The sequence below is a fragment of the Myotis davidii genome, unplaced genomic scaffold, assembly GCF_000327345.1.
Source record: "Myotis davidii unplaced genomic scaffold, ASM32734v1 scaffold3, whole genome shotgun sequence".
Lineage (NCBI taxonomy): Eukaryota > Metazoa > Chordata > Mammalia > Chiroptera > Vespertilionidae > Myotis > Myotis davidii.
In genome coordinates this window covers 3,038,850-3,057,441 of record NW_006295062.1, presented here as the reverse complement: position 1 = coordinate 3,057,441, position 18,592 = coordinate 3,038,850, and the positions used below count along the sequence as shown (strand labels likewise).

Genomic DNA, 18,592 nt, shown 5'->3' with positions numbered 1-18,592 from the left:
CACACAGCACTTGGGACACAGATCAATCCTGCAACAACGATTTAGGCGAATAAACTAGTGCTTTCTGGGCTCTGGTGTTGGCTTCTCCCTCGAGTGGACAACCTGGACATAGGCAGTGGGAGAGACCCCCCCCCCCCCAGAGGGCAATGTACCCCACCAACACCTGTAATTTTGCCATTAGCGATTCATTCCTTGGAGCTAATTACTGTTGTGTTTCCATGCTTCCCAGCAGGGGTAAGGCACTGTTGCTCTAAAACATGCTCTGCGAGGCCCCGTCCTCTCTGACGACGATCATGGCACAGAGGAGTGCCAGCGTGCGGTCCGAGCTCACTGACTAGCTGAGTGGTCGTGGGAAGCCCTTCGATGCTGGGAACCTCAGTTTTCTCCTCTAGGACTTGGGGAGAACATCGCCCACATTCCAGGGTGTCGGGAGGACTGGATATGGTACCACCGGCCCGCACCCAACAGAGTGCCTGGAGTGAAACGGGAGTGTCCTGTTGGTGTCCACACGAGACCCAGAAAAGTCCGTGATTGTCTGGCGCGCACTCTGTGCCAGAAGCTGTTCTGCATGCTTCGCAACTCCTCTAAGCCTCACGCCCACCCAGGTGGGCGCGGCTGCGTCTCCGTCTTAGAGGTGGGGACACCGAGTCTCACACAGGTTACACAGAGGCCTCAGGACAAACAGCAGGTTGTGAACTCTGCCCCACCCTGCTCTGCCGACATCCCCGGGGGGTGGGATGGGAAATGGCCAAGACGAGGGGGCCCTAGCAGGACAGGAGAGGGCCCAGCGGATCACCTCCCACCTTGCAGGACCGTTCCACCGGGCAGCTCCTCCCAGGCCTGCCTCATTTCTGCACATCAAGATGGGCTTTGCTCCGGCCCCTCCGGCCCTGGGCTGGCCACACGGGCTCTCTCTAAAGCCCAGAGCCAGGCAGCGTCTCTTCTGCGAGAAGCCAGCACTCATCCAAGATCAAAGAGCAGGCCGCCTATCAGACACGCTCCTCATGAAACTTTTACAGGCCAGCCTCCATTATGAATGAGCTGTCTGTGCCGCACCTTCCCGGAGCGGGGAGCCGGGCTCTCGGAGCGCGGGGTGGCGGTGGGCCTCCGGGTCAGAGTTCCCAGGTTCCCATCCCGGCTGTGCTGCTCACTAGGAGGCTGTGGCCGGAGGAGGCAGCCAGCCTCACTGCGCTGGTTTCCCTACTTGACAAGCGGAGTGGCAATGCGCCCTCCTCCTAGGGCAGTGACGGCGAACCTTTTGAGCTCGGTGTGTCAGCATTTTGAAAAACCCTAACTTAACTCTGGTGCCGTGTCACATATAGAAATGTTTTGATGTTTGCAACCATAGTAAAACAAAGACTTATATTTTTGATATTTATTTTATATATTTAAATGCCATTTAACAAAGAAAAATCAACCAAAAAAATGAGTTCACGTGTCACCTCTGACACGCGTGTCATAGGTTCGCCATCACTGTCCTAGGGTGTCGATGAGGGGAGGGGATACGACCCAGAGGCTGCGATTGCCCAGAGAGGGGAAGGCCCTGCCTGGAGGGTCTCTGGGGGCCATCACATCACTGTGAGCCAAGGCCCCGCATCTCTGTCACTCAGTCCTCACATGGCCACAGAGGCTGGCACATTGGCCCTACGAACAGCCTGGTCCCAGGGTTTCCGGGCTCCGTGTCCCTGCTGTCCGTCTGCTCTGAAGAAGTGGGTTTTTAGGGAGTGCTCCCTGGAGACAGAGGAAAGCAAGGAGCCCGGGGGAGAGGGGGAGGTGGGGAGGGGAAGGCGGCGGCGGTGGTACAAGGCCCTGGTGGGTGACCCCAGGCCCACGCAACCCCTTGGCCCAGGAGCCAGGTGGACTTGCCCTTTGGAAGTCTCATCTTCCCACAAGTTTTTGAAAACCACAAACAACGTCAGTGCTCTATGAACCATGAGCCTGGTGTGTTGTGCCAAGAATCAAGAGGAAAATGCCCACATATCTTTCGGTGTCCGCCCCCCTCCCTCGGTGACTGGCTGAGGACAGAGCTGTCGGGCCCAGGACAATGCAAGTGAGCCACAGGCTGTGCAAACGTGCTTGCTGCGCTCACGACGGCGCACAGTCTTCACGGAACACTGACCTTGGGACAGCCATCTCCAAGGCCCCGGCCTGGAGGTCCACGAGCTCAGCCAGCAACGGCAAAGAAACGACTTTCTTAAGAGCACACAGGGAGGGCTAAGCACCCCATTAATATGCAGGCGCTGGCGTGAGGCATCCTCACAGCGCTCTCAGGGGCCTCTGGGTAATTGGCACGTGTGACAAAGTGTGCGGACGATGGTGGGAGGTGGGTACTCACACCCACCAGCTGGCGTCCCTACCTTTCCTTAAAGGGCTGGAGTCAGCATGTTGACTTTGCATGAACTGAGAGGTAAGCCCAGAACCATCTGTCCCAGCAAGTGCCCCTCCCCTCCCCGAGCAGGGTGGCCTTGGGCCGTGACCGCTGCCGCAAACACAGCTCCTGATCTGCAGGGGAGCGGTCAGTGGTGGCTGGGTCCAGAATCGAGGCAGGTGCTGGGGGTCATGGGCGTCTCAGTCAGGTGTGGAGCCGGTAGCAGGAGAGAGGAGGGGACAGTCCTTCCAATGGCTGAGACGTCACTATCCACTGCTCCCCAGCCCGCACCCCAAATGCTCACCTCCTTCTGCAAGTTGAGAATATGAATCAATTTTGGTCAACTTGAGGGCACTGGATCTGGGCATAGGTAATGAAAGGAACAGGGGATTTGTAATACCCCCAGGTGTTACTTCAGAGTCCTCATCACTGGAGCCACGCCCTGCGGGCTCTGACTCTGCAAAGCCAACAGACGTCACTGGGCCACTTTCCTGGGTACAGAATGAGCAAGGCAGCCGGTGGGTACCTGTGAAGTCTGGCCTGTGGACACCTGTGAACTCCGGCCTGCGGGCACCTGTGAACTCCGGCCTGCGGGCACCTGTGAACTCCGGCCTGCGGGCACCTGTGAACTCCGGCCTGCGGGCACCTGTGAACTCCGGCCTGCGGGCACCTGTGAACTCCGGCCTGCGGGCACCTGTGAACTCCGGCCTGCGGGCACCTGTGAACTCCGGCCTGCGGGCACCTGTGAACTCCGGCCTGCGGGCACCTGTGAACTCCGGCCTGCGGGCACCTGTGAACTCCGGCCTGCGGGCACCTGTGAACTCCGGCCTGCGGGCACCTGTGAACTCCGGCCTGCGGGCACCTGTGAACTCCGGCCTGCGGGCACCTGTGAACTCCGGCCTGCGGGCACCTGTGAACTCCGGCCTGCAGGCACCTGTGAAAAAGCAGATTCCCAGGCCCCGCCCCAGCCTGAAAGAACCAGAAGCTCTAGGGCAGGGGCCCGGGAATGTGGGTCTTTCAGACACACCCCAGTCAGACCTTCAGCCAGGTTTGAGAACTGCGGCACGAGCTGGTCTCTAACCTTCCGGCTGGAAGTGGCTGGAATGGGTCCTCTCTGAAGCCCCGGGCAGGCTGGGATGGGAAGGACCCAAGCGACACAGTGAGTGGAAGGTCAACCCCCACCCCAGAGCCAGGAACATGAGCTTCCACTTTCCCGGCCAGCGCACGAGTGAACCGAGCCCCGCTCAGCCTACACTCCCGCTTGCAGGACACTGAGGAACGGGGAGCCTGGCCAAGGCCCTGCCATGTCTCAGCCTAGGTCCCCACAACACGCGGGTGAGCCAGTTCCTAAGGGCAGTCTCCAGGCAGTGGGGAGCGCGGGGCCTTCTTCTCACCCTGAGGAAGGGCTCTCGGAGCCTCAGGAGCATGTCCCTGGGGTGAGGGTGAGGGGTGGGGGTCACAAGAGAACTCTGCCCGACCAGCAAGAACACTCCCTCCAGCCATGTGTCTCCCCATCACCTGTGGTTTACAGGTAAGGGGTGCTCATGCACCAGGAGTCCAGGGGCAGGCTGTTCCCTCTGGAAGGCTCTGAATATTAGCAAGCTCTGCAGACCCTGTCGGGTCTGTACCTCCTGCTGCTAAAGGACAAAGTCCTTCCTGGGGTAGGGACCCTCCTCTCTTCATCCCCAGTGGTGACTTCCTCAGCCTGTTCCCCACCTTCCTGTGCCACAGCCACCGACAGTAGTTCGTCCAAGGGCATGGCACAGCCTGCCCCTGCCACACAGGTCCCGTGCCTGCAGACAACCTCCTTCTCTGACAGGCCAATGGAGGAGCAACAGTGATAACAACCATTATTAGCATCTATGGAATGTTTCCAAACTCTCATTTAAATTACCCTATTTAATTCCCCAAGTAACTCAGTAGATGGCGTAGGTACCCTTACTATGCATTATGCCCTTTTACAGATGAGAAAACTGAGGCTCATTCCTTCAGCTTGGTCAGCAGTAGAGTACAGGCCCATAGAGCCTGGCAGGGCAGGTGACAGCTGTGCCCCTGCAGGCCGGGCAGGGCAAGGAGGCCTCGGTGGAGCACTGCCCGGAGTCCTGGGCCCTGGCGCTCCGTCACGCGGCGACTGGACCATGAGAGCCAGAGTGGACCAGGCCCCGGGTGCCTACGCAGAGGCCTGTGAACGGAGCCGCAGGCAGGAGCCTCGGGGCGGGCTGACGGGAGACGACACTGCGCCTCATTTGCTGAGCAACGTTTGTGTAATTAGGCACATTTGCTGCTGGCAAGGAGGAGGAGCGGCCACAGCAGCGGCTTCTGGATCGGGCTGCACCAGGCTCCCCCATACTAACCACAGGGCCTGGGCCACAGGGGCCGCTTTCCTCCCGAGCTCTGCCCGTTTCTTACCTGGGACACTGAAGGCAGGGGTGAAGGGGCGGCTTTGCAGCAATCGCCTCGTCCCCTGTGGCCTGGCTGGGACCCAGTGTCCTGAGGACAAGGTGGAGCCACTGGAAGCCAGGCCAGCAGGATGCGGGGAACAGTGCTGCTGCCACGGCCGGGTGTGAACGGACCAGCCCTCCTTGGCTCCTCAGCCCTCCAGCAGAAGCAAGCCCAGAGGCTGTGCAGGGCATGCCCTGGGGGTGGGGACACCTCTGAGCCTGTGTCTGCACCTGCGAGCTGCAGATTTAACCCACCTCACAGGGCCATCGGGAAGTGAGGGAACAGCAGACCGGCTCCAGGGCACAAATTCCTCACGCCCTGTACTGTACGTGGTGATGCTGGGCTCACCACTGGGACTGGTGATTCCAAATGAGCTGGAGAACGACCCTCCTAAGCCCTGGGACCTGGGAATGGGAGCTTCTGTGGCAAAGAGCCGTCGCAGATGTTGAGTTCAGGACCGTTCTGGGTTGTCCCGTGGCCCTCAGCGCAATCACAGGTGCCCTGATGAGGGAGGCAGAGGGAGAAAGGACTGCAGAGGAAGATGGCCATGCGAGGACAGAGGCAACGCGAAGAGAGGCAGGGCCTGTGAGCCAAGGAAAGGATTCTCTCCTGGAGCCGCCAGGAGGAAACGGTTCTCCCAGCACCGACTCCTCCAGTCCTCTGGCCTCCAGAGCTCCGAGACCAGATCGGTCCTGGTTAACCCACTGAGTGAGGCGCTTCCTCACAGCAGCAGCAGGAGGCTCAGCGCCGTGCAGCTACCCAGGGAGGTGAAGACCCGCCGGGCCAGCGAGGGACAAGACCGTTTGTGCAGGCCACTGGCCGCCAGACTTCTGCGACCTGCCATCGTCACCTACTTCTCCAGGTGCTCTGCCCACACGCTGCGCCTCCCTGCCTAGGAAGGGGGCAGGCCCAGAGGGCGGATGTGGCCCGTGTCCAGCCCAGAGCTGGTGAGGGCGAAGCCTGGAGAAGACGCAAGGCGACCTCCTGCCACAGCTCCACTCTCACAGGGAGGGACAGCAGTAGGACCCCCATTCAGCAACCAGGCCCTGCCTGCACAGTGTCTCAAACCTGCGCCTGCAGCAGGCGTGGCACATGCAGACCGTGGCCCTGCCCGGAGCTGACTCCGCAGGTCCGGGCCTGGGCACCTGCATTCCTAACAGGCTGGGAACCACCGACCTAGGGGCAGTGCCCTCACCGAGGGTGGTCTGTGCTCTTTGGATTCGGTGGAACCTGCCCAGGGGTCCTGGAGTCACACATGTGCTCCCGAGAGAGGCCAGTGTGTGCGGCTGAGGGGCAGGGCTCAGGGCGGGAATGGGATTTCTAACTGCCCACCCCTACGTGGGTGACCCTCATGCCAGCTACTTATCCTCTCTGTGCGGCCTCAGTTCCTGCACCTGTAAAGCGGGTGACACGAAATGCACTCTCATCGGGCTGTTGAGAGGAGTGAGATGAAACAGGAAGTGTTTAACCTCCATAGGTCAGAGTTAATCCGAGAAATCGCATTCGCCATTGGGGGACTTCTATCAGCTCCGGGGAGATGTGAGCCGGGATGTTCCCCTGCAGTGAGGGGCCTGCCTGGCACCCCTCCGGGACCTCTCTGCACTGAGCACGCCTTCACTGGCCCTGGGACCCCGGCAGGGAAGCACTTCCCGCAGACCTGCTGTGCCCAGGACCTGTGTCGCCGAACCAGCCAAACGTGTCTCAAGAGCAGAAAATCAGCAATTCCAACCCCCTCCTAGAAGAAACTCAGTTCCCTTAACACGCTTAGGTTTGCAGATGCCACCAACTGAGCAATTTCCGGGGGAGCCACTTGCTCCAAATGTACGCATCTCCCCGAAGCTGCTGGAAGTGGCCTTAGTCCCCGGCAGCAGCCGAGGTCTGAGAGCTGGGCGGGCTGTGGTGGGCGCGTGGCGGCAGCAGCAGGTCCTGCCTCGTCCACGAGAACCAGCCACATGCGCCAAAACGTGTTGGAAGACAGGGAGACAATGTCACATCTGGGACAATGGGAACAACACACTACACAGCGATAACCAGAGACTGTAACTCACAGACCATCACAAATATCAATGCATTTATTTGGAAAAGAGAAATGGGGAGAAGGCACAGCTAGCTGTTCCTCACAGGAGCATGCTAGCAGATAAATGTGGGAGGAGCGACGTGCACGGAAAGGCGGCACTTGGCACTGACGGGTAACGCCTGTTTCCGACAAGAGCCGCCATGGAGGTTGCAGTTTGGGGTGCCAATGTGAGGGGCAGGAGGGTACGCACACATTAGCAACGTGACTGCTTCGTCATTACAGAGCGGCCAACCTCAAACTGGGGAAACGCACCTGAACTAAGCGGTCACAACTCATCCAGGGTGAGAAGTATCCCCTCGGCCTGCCCCTGGCAGCAAGGGCACAGCGTCGCTTTTCTCATTATTCCCCCAAACATAAAGTCTGAATTTAATCCTAGGCGACATCAGACAAGCCCAGGAGGATGTTTCATGCAGTAGCTGGGCTGCCCCCTGCAAAAATGCCACGGTCATGAAGAGAGACTGAGCGGCCGTCCCAGATTAAAGGTGCTGATAGAGATAAGACAACTAAATGCAAAAGCCGGGTCCCGAACCAGGGAAAAAAGACATGAGCAGTCACCTGGCCAGATCTGGGCAAGACCCACAAGTTGGTTCCTAGCACATTCGAGGAAGTGGTGAAGGGTATTATGGAAATCTTTGTACTATTTTTGCAACTGTTTTTATATGTCTGAAATTATTCCAAAGTAAAATGCATTTTTAAAAAGAAAATAAAAACCCCAGGTTTGATCTGCTGCGGGGAGGAAAGGAAATGCGTGCCCAGAACAGGAGTCACCTGAGGTCGGGTCCCCTCTCAGTCACCGGCCCCCGACCAGGCAGAGCGCGTGCTTTGAACGTAGTGAGTGCTCAGCAAGTGCTCACTGCCTCCACTCGGTCGGGAGCCAGGAGAGCAGTGGGTGGGATGCACGGGGGGCTGTGCACTCAGCACACAGTGATGGTGCACCTACTGTGCACCAGCCACTGGCAGAGCCTGCTGGGAGACAGGTGTGAACCCATGGCGCGGGAGTGCAGTGGAATCCAGGGAAGGGTCCCACGCGGTGTGCGGGTCCCGGTGCCCCCGGAGGAGGTGCTCCTCGGCTGAGGCTTAGAGAATCTGTGGAGACGCCTGGAGGAGGCCGGGCCAGTGGGAATCGTGCGCCATTCTAGGCAGGCTGGGCAGCTGGAGCCGAGACACAGGAATGTGCGGCAGGGGTGTGAGTGCTGCCACAAACAGCATGTGGGCAGGTGAGGTGGCTGGGTCAAGAGGGGCCACAGGGCAGCTGGTCCTGTGCAGTAGGCCCCTCCAGGCAGGTGTGCGAGCAGCAGGTATGTTGGGGGCAGGGGAAGACCGTGGCCTCTCTTCTGAAAGCAGACACGGGGGTAGCATGGACATGGCTCATCAGGTAATAAAGACCAAGAAAAGTGACATCGGCTACAGGCCTCAAGGGGTGGGTGGGACAGCACTGGCGTCTCCCTACCTGCGGTCTCAAAGCAGGAGCGGGAAGAGGCCCCGACGTCTGACTCTGAGCTTGTCCTTATAAGTAGGGTGATCCCGGAACTCAGTGTCCAAGTCGGGACACTTCAGAGAGCAAAAGGGGTGCGATGAATTATTATGCCTGGACAACATGTAAGGAAGGTCAGCATACTTCTATGGGACCTTTGGCCTGAAGGGGCTCCCACGACCGGGGTACTGAGCCCCAGGTGCGTATGGACCCGCCAGGAGAGCCGGCAGCCTTGGAAGTGGTGAGGTGGGAATCAGAGGGAGCTGGGTGTCCACATCCCACCCACACAGCCACTCGGGGTCCCGCTCAGTGCACCCATGGGTGGCAAAGGTGACGATGCAGATCAGGAACTCCGAAAAGAAAGACGGAGGCAGGAGAGGCGGCTGGGGCTGGCAGCCTGGCTTCCCCGGTGCGGGGAGGCTGCACGCCGAGGCGGCCGGCCGAGGGCAGAACTTACCCGTGCACGCCGTGGGCAGAGTGAGGCTCGTAATGGTACCTTCCCTCCTGGTGTCTCATGTCAATCGGTAAGGGAGCATGGAACGGTGGCAAAAGATGCTGCGGCACTGTACAGGGGGAGAGAGACAGGACTTCAAAACCTTGCCCCTCCCTGGAGAAGCCATTTTCAAAGGGCTTTAAAGCTCAATGAATTTCAGAGCAAAAGCAGTCAGGACTGGGGGCTCCGAGGTGCCCGGCTATCACACACCCACGGAGGGGGATGAATAAATAATCAAAGTCAGCCGGAGAACCTACATCACTCACATAAAAGATCCCCGACCGCGCTCTTGACAAAGACAAGCAGCTAAGCGCTCTTTGAACTCGGGGAGATTACAGGCCGGCCGCAAATCAGGGCTGACAGAGCCGACAGGCTTCTTTCTGCCCATCCCGGCCTTGGCTGTGTGGCTCCCGCAGCCCTGGGTGACGGCACCCACGCCAGCCACGGTCACCCGGAGCTCTGTGAAGCCAGGGCCCGCGCCGCTGCAGCCAGCAGACACCTATGCGGGCAGGTTAATTCCCCGGCTCTTACCATTAATTACTGACCCTAAGCGCGCCGGCGGGGCCTCCGAGCTGTAAATGCCAACGCGTGAGCATCAGTTTCCAGAGGTGAGTCAGCCCCTGTCTGCACTTGGCCTGCCCTCAACAAATCATCATGGTAATTGTAGGATGCTCTTTGCTTATTAAGAAAAAATTCCTGGGTACCCTGGAGGCAAACGTAATTATAGGTGCCAGGAAAACAAGCCTCTTTAAAAAGCAGTTAGACTGGAGAAAGGGCTAAGGCGTGGAGATTTCTCTGCGGACTCACTCCCGCCGAAGGCCTGGCCAGCGGGAGCCAGCGGTGAGGCTGACCTGCTGACTGGCTTTGAGGCGCGGCCGTTCGTCTTCCATGCACGCGGGGCAGCAGCCCGCCGGGCCTGCCCTAATAAAGGCACACAGATACTGCCGCTCACGTGCAGACTCTGGGACTGCTCTGTAAACACTATCCTCTGATTTTACTGTGGTAAAATACATACAACAGGACACTTACCATTTCAATCATGCCTGAGTGCACAGCACAGGTAAGCACATTCACACTGCTGTGCAACCACCACCACCACCCATCAGGGGGCCTTCCATCTTCCCAAGCTGAATCCCGGGGTCCCTTACACAACTCCCCATCTCCCCACCCTGGCCCGGCGGCCACCACCCTAGTTTCTGTCTCTATGAATGTGGCTACTCCAGGCCCCTCTGCAGTACTTGTCCTCTCGTGCCCGGTGTATTTCACGGAGCATCATGTCCTCAGTGCTCATCCATTGTACCCTGTGCCAGAAGGGTAGGCCACGTTCTGGTCATCCATTCATCCCTTGAGGGACACTTGGTTTGAATGCTCTGAACTCTTAACAAGAGTTAAAACTTTTCTCCTGACATTTTAAACTTAATTTTTACATATTCTATTTTATCTTCATAATTCCACAATACTGGCATCTTCCATGGGGACTTGAGACAAAGAAAACCAATTTCTCACCCTGATTAAATCAATCTCCCAGACTCCAGAAATCTTGGGCTCACAGGGGAACTGGCCTCTAAAAACAGAGGCCAGCACCTCCTGCTTCCCACGGGGACACACTGGGCTTCGGGAACCCTCGGGGAGCCCAGCAGGGAAGCAGTGCCACCTCCACAGAGGTGCCAGAGGCGCAGGAAAGGGCCTGTATGGTTTCTTCAATGCGGCCAGGCAGACCGAACCACAGCACTGTTAACAAATGTTTCCCTGCATTTCCCAAAGCCCCCGGGGCAGCCAGGGTGGGTGTTATTTTACAGATGAGAAAATGGAGGCCAAGGGTGATTTCAGCTCAGTCACGGGGCTCAAAAATGGCAGAGCCAGGAGAGTCCAGGGCCCTGGACAGCTGGTCATAGCTCTTCCCTCTGCCTAGCATGAATGAATACTCAGAGGCAGCCCTGATGCAAGGGGAGTGCCTGGGCCTCCTGTCCCCGCCTTGGTCACCCACTGTATTTAGCAAATGCACACAGTATCGGACCTGTTCTAAGCACTTTGTGAATATCAACTCCTAGGTCTTCACAGCAACCTCAAGCTGCACTCACCCCAGAATTCCTGGTGTCCCGCTCTCCACCCCCAGCACCTGTGTGTCCTTTTCAACCCAGAGTTCCACCGACAGGGTTGAAGGGGGTCCCTTAATGCAATATCAGATTCCCCCAGCCCTCCCAACCAGGCCCCACCTAAGCAGCTGTGAGCGGGTGTGTGTCCCTGAACAGGATTAATGCAGCTTCTTCAGGTCTAAAGAGCTCCAGCCGCCACAGGGATGACGTGAGTGTGCTAGTTTCCCAGGCAAACATGAACTGGAGTGGCTCCCAGGGTGACCTGCTGCTCCACCAAACCAGGCGGTGCATGTGCCTGTGTGTAAGTGTGTGTGTGCCTGCGTGTATGTGCGTGTGCATGTGAGTGTGTGCCTGTGTGTATGTGTGTGTGCCTGCGTGTATGTGTGCGCCTGTGTGTATATGCCTGTGCGTGTGTGCATGTGAGTGTGTGCCTATGCGTTGTGCCTGCGTGTATGTCTGTGCACCTGTGTATGTGCCTGTGCGTGTGTACCTGTGTGTGCATGTGAGTGTGTGCCAGTGTGTATGTGCCTGTGTGCCTGTGTGTATGTGTGTGTGCCTGCGTGTATGTGTGCGCCTGTGTGTATATGCCTGTGCGTGTGTGCATGTGAGTGTGTGCCTATGCGTTGTGCCTGCGTGTATGTGTGTGCACCTGTGTATGTGCCTGTGCGTGTGTACCTGTGTGTGCATGTGAGTGTGTGCCTGTGTGTATGTGCCTGTGTGCCTATGTGTATGTGCCTGTGTGTATGTGTGTGCACCTGTGTATGTGCCTGTGCGTGTGTACCTGTGTGTGCATGTGAGTGTGTGCCTGTGTGTATGTGCCTGTGTGCCTATGTGTATGTGCCTGTGTGTATGTGTGTGCACCTGTGTATGTGCCTGTGTGTGTACCTGTGTGTGCATGTGAGTGTGTGCCTGTGTGTATGTGCATGTGTGTGTCCCTGTGTGTATGTGCGTGTGTGCCTGTGTGTACGTGTGTGTGCCAGTGTGTATGTGCCTGTGTGTATGTGCCTGTGTGTTTGTGTGTGTGCCTGTGTGTATGTGCATGTGTGCCTGTGTGTATGTGCATGTGTGCCTGTGTGTGTTGGGGAGGAGGAGCCTGGGCTTCTGGGAGGAGGCATGAGGGACAGCCATCCAGAGTCCCGCCTCAGCCGGGGCTGCTCCCTCTTTTTGGCCGGTCCCTGGGTGACAGCTGTGGAGGTGACATGGGAAGCGGCTTTCTCTTTCTCGAGTCAGAGGGGCAGGGCAGGGCCTGGGCACCTCTGCTGCCCTCCAAGCAGCTGACGCCCATGGGATGAGCAGGCAGTAGGGGCTCTGGCCACAGCCCTGCGCCCTCTTGTTACCACTTGGCGTCCTTAGAAGGAGCCCGGGAACACGTGTTAGCAGTTCACCCATCCAGGCATTGATGTGTTAGGTCAGTCGGCAGCTTGGGTGTGGCCCAGTGCCCACCGGGTCAGGCAGGGGAAGTGCCACAGGCACTCACCTCCTGGGCCTTTGCTATGGCACCATGGATCCTTTTCTTGCCAGGAAGCACATGGAGAGCAATGGCCAGGCAGCTCGTGGCTCCCCCGGCTCCCCCCATGGAGCCCAGGTGCTGCCAGCAGCCAGCACCCAGGAGGCCCTCAGCAGCAGGGTCTCCGAGGACTCACATCCACACTCAGCCCCTGGAGTGGCCCCAGGGCGGATGGACGTGTGCCTGCCCACCTTCAGAGGGACCAGTCCGCTCACAGCAGGGGGCTAAGCCTGGCAGCAGGTAGGTAGCAGTAATCACTCATGCCTTCTTCCCTTCCTTCCTTAGCTCACTCCTCTATCCACTCATTCACCTGCCTGGTATCTGGGCATGCTCTGAGCCGGCAATGCTCTGGGGCCCTGGAGCAGTGCAGTGACGGCAGCCGCGGTGCCACCTTCACAGAGCCGTGCAGCCTTCCCGAGGACACAAGCCGTGAACAAACTAGCAAATACATTTACACCATAATGTCAGGCACGGCGAAGCTCAGAGGAAACGGGCTGGGCACGGGCAGAGAGGGGGTGGGATGTGGGTGGGAGTAAGGGCTCCCGCAGGACAGGTGCACCAGGCGGGGGGACGGCAAGTGCAAAGGGAAGACTTAGCAATGTCGGCGCCAGGAGCAGAGGGTGGAGGTGAGAGAGACAGGGAAGAAGGTCCCATAAGCCTGGTCGGGTTGTGGGAAGGGCTCGGATTATTTTGGATGCAGGGGTGGGGTGAGGGGAGAAGGGTTCTGGGCAGGAAATCAAAAGGCCACAGGAGCAGGCCAGGTGGTGTGGGGCTGGCATGCGCCTCGGCCAGGAATCCCAGGTGGGCCCTGCCACTAGTGACCATGGGACTTGGGAGAAATTATGTCCCCTTTTCTGGGTCTCACATTAGCCATCTGCACGATGAGGATTGGGTGAGCTCTAATTTCCATCCTACCAGGCAGTCCTGCTATTTGTGAGCGGTCACCGCGCCTCTGGGAAAGGGCCACACCTGTCTTAGCCAAGGACACACCAAGGTGTCCTGAGGGACCTGAGCAGGCTGTGGGAGGGACCTGAGCAGCCATGGGAGGGACCTGAGCAGGCTGTGGGAGGGACCCTGCACGATGAGGATTGGGTGAGCTCTAATTTCCATCCTACCAGGCAGTCCTGCTATTTGTGAGCGGTCACCGCGCCTCTGGGAAAGGGCCACACCTGTCTTAGCCAAGGACACACCAAGGTGTCCTGAGGGACCTGAGCAGGCTGTGGGAGGGACCTGAGCAGCCATGGGAGGGACCTGAGCAGGCTGTGGGAGGGACCTGAGCAGCCACGGGAGGGACCCTGAGCAGGCCAGAGGGACCCGAGGAGCCCCGGGAGGGACCCGAGTAGGCCAGAGGGACCCTGAGCAGACTGTGGGGAGGATCCTGAGCAGGCTGTGGGAGGGACCCTGAGCAGCCACGGGAGGGACCTGAGCAGGCTGTGGGAGGGACCCTGAGCAGCCACGGGAGGCCCTGAGCAGCCACGGGAGGGACCTGAGCAGGCTGTGGGAGGGGCCCGAGCAGGCCACAGAGGGGCTCTGGTGAAGGCGCTGCTTTGTCTTTGTGGCCCTATCTGTACAACGCACTGACCGAGTGGCCCTCTACCTCCTCTCAGCCTGTCAGTCACAGGGCCTGTCACTGAAGCCACTTGTAGGACAGCCCCCAAAACCGTCTCTGAGACCAACTGTGTCCCCGGTAAACTGAGGGTGAAGGCTGACCCTGGAGCATCTGAGGCTTGAGAACCTACAGACCAGCAAGGCCTGTCCCCAACCCCCTGAAGGAACCTTCCAGAGGCAGCTGCTTAGCCTGGGCCGTTGGGCCAGGCCCCGGGGAGACGCCACGGCGGACTCGGCGGGCAGTCACTGCCAACAGCCCAGGACCAGGAGGATGAGCAAGAACAAGAGTTGCCTTCGGTGACGTGCGGAAGGAGACCCTTCCACACGTTGTTTTCATTGTGGGTCCCTTTTCCATGTTAAACAAAAATCCCAGCCCGGCATCCTCCCGGCAGAGGGGGGACATACCACATGCCGGCTCTCGGCGTGGCTCTCTAAGTTCCGAGGGAGAGACTCAGCTGGGCCTTTCTGTGGCCGCCCGGCCCCCTGAAAGAATGCACATTTGGTTTTGATCCCACACAGAAAGACCAACAGCCTGAGCAGCGAGGATGGTGGCATCTGGCCAGAATTTTCCTGTGCTAAGGTTTAAGTGCCCAGTGCTCCCCGCTGGTGGTCCCAGGGAGGCAGCATTATACGGCAGCGTCGCTGGTTTAAGGATCTCGCTGTGTGAGCGCGAAGGCCAAAGGGAAGGCGAAAGGGGTGGGGAGGCTCCCCTGTGAGCCGGGCTCCAGCTCATCCCCACGCATCAGACATGAGGACTCGTGAATTTCTGCCGGAGCGGATGGGCGGGGTCAGCAGGGGCTCAGACAAAGAAGCAGGAAACTGGGTCACGGAAACATGACGGGGCAGCTGTGTGAGCAGCTGGAGGATTCCCTTCAGGTGAAGTCATGTGCGGCTGCAGCTCCGAGGCACTGCCAGGGGGCTGAGCTCGGAGCGGGCCCACAGCTGGAGGGTAGCGTGGTGAAGGCAACCGTGGCCCAGGAGAGCCGGGAGTGTTGGGGACCCACCGGCCCCGGGCTGTCCGGTTCCTAGGGGCTAGCATGGTCTCCAGGTGCTGTGTCTCTTCCAGGAGGTTGTCCTGGCACCAGGCCGGCCTGAGGAACGACGAAGCACAACCCCACCCCGAGCGGCCGGTGGGACTCTGGAGGGAGGCCGGGGGCCAGAGCAGGTCACGGATCCCCATCCTTCTTGGGCAGCTGGCCCAGGCCCTGGGGCCACCGTCAGGAGGCCAGTGCCGGGCACCTCGTGGCAACTGGATGGGCTCCAGGTGTCCTCTGTCAGCAGAAATGGAGGCATTCTAGCCTGGCCTGGCTGGGCCAGAGAACGATGTACTGGCCCCCAATTTCTCTCACACGATGGGGGGCTCTGCTTGGGATGCCCAATTAATGACTAGCCGACCACATTCCTTCCACTTATAACTCCTTGCAAGTGACAAGAGCTCCGAGGGAAGGGTCTTCCTCTGTAAAGGCGGAAGGACACCCTGTGCCGCGTGTCTGCAGTGTCTGCACAGAGCCGATATCGAGCCTCTGAGGAGAAGGAATCAGGCCCCTGTCTAGTCACGGAGGAACTTTCCCCTGACCCCCACGCATCAGACAGGAACTCAGACGCGCATCTGCGTTGATGTGCCCCCGTGCCCACGCAGGGCTCCTGCTCACCGAGGCGCAGAGCGGGTGTGGGCAGGATGCCACGTCATGGCTTTGGGCGCTGCAGGAAAAGTCTCCTATAAATGAACCTGCTGACACCACCCCGTTCCAGTGGGCCCATCCCCAGGGGGCTCAGGCCAGCTACTCTGAGCACCAGCCGGGCCCACTTTCCGCTCCCTAGTGTCTGTGCCCTCACTGGCCAGGACACAACAAGCAAGTGAAGGGACTCACAGGTGGCCTGGTCGTCCTAGCGAGTAAACAGCACCATGAATTCTGTTTGAAAGGATGGTGTTTTTATAAAAGCACACATATCCCTGCCTCACCTTCCCCCAGCCACATGACCCAGTGCTGGAGCCGTGACTTGGCCCTCAGCAAAGTCAGTGGCAAAGACGCTTTAGCAGAGAGTGTGTGACCGGGTCCCAGGGGGGTACCACCTCCCGTGTGCGGGAGGATGGTGGTCCAGAGGGTGGACCCCTTTAATGATCCAACTGCCTTAAAGCAAACCCAGCTCTGCCCGCAAGAAGCGAGGGGATCAATGGCCTGACAAGTGCACGTCTGACAAGACTGGCGTCCCACAGAGAGAGACTGCCACTCCATCCCCCTCGACGCCTGCTCACCAATTAAACCGTTTAACCTGCAGGGGACGGGGATGGGGACGGGGACGGGAAGACGCTCTGCTAATGACAACTGTTCATCGTTGGGAAGAGATGGCGACCTCTTATTTTTGCCCCCTTGACCTGGACACTTCAGCGGGACACTGGCTGGTTGCCGGCTGGGTTATGGTCTCTGTTTCAGCCCTGAAGCAGGCTCGTCACGGATCCCACAGGGCAGGACACCTCGCTCTCTCCTGCTCCTGTGAGGCCCCAGCCCCACTCCTCAGGGAAGCTGGAGCGCAGACTTCCCAGAATACACCAGGAATGGGCAACACTAATGTCCGAGAAGGGGCTGACCAAGGGAGATGACATCGCCCAGACACGTGGTGCCCCTGACGTGGCCTTGAACACACAGGCCGCGGGCTCTCCCGGTTCCAGCTCCTCAGCCTTCTCCAAATGCACAGTGGAGCTGCCCACCACCAGGGCCCAGCTCTCAACCCCGGGTCCAGGCCCAGCTAAGGCCTCCCACCGGTCAGTGGGTGAGGACCCTGCTTGAGTGCTCTGGAGACCCAGGGTACGAGGTGCAGCTCCTGCACCAGGGTCAGCTCTGCCGAGGATGTCTGACCCCATGTGGCAGGTGGGTCCGCGCGGCACAGGCTCAAGGAAGGGAGATTCCCACGCAGCCCGGAGCAGCCAGGAAGGCCCTCTGGAAAGGCGGTCTCGGAGCTGGCCTCGAAGGGGAGACCCCGAGGGAAGGGAGAAGACGATGATTCCTCGGGCCCAGGCAGCGCAGAGTCCAGAAGACTCGATGGTGTCTCACACGGAGCTGTGTGGCCTGAATCCTGGCCTGAACTTTGGGCCTCTCCTGTTCATGGGACGAAACCTCTGCCTGGGGCCCCCTGGGAATTAAATGATGCGCACACATCACAGGAGGCACTGTGAGCACCTGAGGCACGGACATCAGCGCTTCTCCGGCCCCAGAACCGCCTGCGGCTTTGTAAAAGCCCACTGCTGGGCCCTGCAGGCGTGGCGACGGTCGCGCTGTCCTGTGTACCAGGGCTTCGGAGCCGTGGACTCCGGGGCCTGAGCACCAGGAGGACGCAGGCTCTGAAGGTCACCACTCCTGAGCTCCTCTGCGCTGCGGAACAAAGGTGCGTGCCGGGCTGGGAGAAGCCCCACTAGACGGCACGCACCCAAGCGGCTTGGGTGGCCTCAGTCAGCTCTGAAACCCTGCAGACAGGTGACTCAGATGGCCACAGCCTCTCCCAGCGGGCACGGCGCCACCGGCCCGGCATCAGAGCTCGAAGGCATGCGAGTCACGGGAGTCCAGGAGCGCCTCCTTCCCAGGGCCAGGCCTTCTGCCCGCGAATGGCACTGCCACCCAACAAGCCCGGGCAGGCTGCTTCCCAGGCCTCTGCTGATGCTGATGCCCAGGCCCCGCCCCGCAGGAAGCACTTAATAAGAATAATAATATCCTGAATGGCACTCCACAGCGGGCAATTAAAAAGCGTTTCTGTCTCACTGGGGGGAGGGGGAATGGAAATCAGACAGGAAATTCCAACACCACAGCTGGCCGGTGTCCTGCGGGCTGAGGCCCAGGCTGCTCACTCTCACAGCCAGTCCCGCCCCCACACAGAGCGCCGTAGGACCAGGGCCCGCCCGTGCACACCCCCACCCCGGAGACACTGGCTGGCCTTTCCAAGAAGGTGCTGCTTGACAAAATATGACAAAGTAGATGCTGGAAAGAGCGCAGGATGCCGGGCCAGCGCCAGCTGCTGCACCAGGGCAGGCCCCGAGCTCTGCAGGCAGCGGGCAGGGCTGCAGGGAGAAGTGCTCTCTGTGAGGGCTGGCAACGCGCCTGCCCCACGGCCCCCGGGAGAGGCAGGCTCCTGTCCCACAGGCCCTCAGCTCAGGAGCCCGGCCGTCCCGGGACCAGTCCCTTCCCAGCCTCCGTAACTGGGAGAGTAAATGCCTGTCACTTGCTCCCTCCAATCTGCCGTATTTTGGTTACACAACCCGATCTGACTGAGACACACTTGGATGGTGAGGCCAAGATACAGGAACAGGCCCAGGAGGCAGATGGGACCTGGGCCAGAGGCCACAGGGTCGTGGTGGACAGCACTGGGCTGCAGCGGACACCGTGGCCCAGCTGGGCCCCATCACTGATGCTCTTTGCCTGCCTGTGCCTTGGTTTCCTCATCTGTGCAATGCCAGCAGCGGCAGGACCCATACCAGAGGGACACCATGGAGCAGAGCTGAGCTGACCTGTGCCTGGAGCTTGTGCAGAGCCAGCC

At 59.5% G+C, this 18,592-nt stretch overlaps 1 protein-coding gene across 1 annotated transcript in view; it reads right to left on the bottom strand.

Moving 5' to 3' along the window:
- The window catches only part of GLI2 (GLI family zinc finger 2), a 54,222-nt gene extending 44,478 nt beyond the window's left edge, over nt 1-9,744 (bottom strand). The window contains 3 exon segments of the mRNA XM_015567770.1: nt 8,819-8,924; nt 9,191-9,336; nt 9,662-9,744. Of these exon segments, the coding sequence (XP_015423256.1) occupies nt 8,819-8,924; nt 9,191-9,336; nt 9,662-9,744 (335 nt within the window).
- Nucleotides 9,745-18,592: the final 8,848 nt, after the last annotated feature.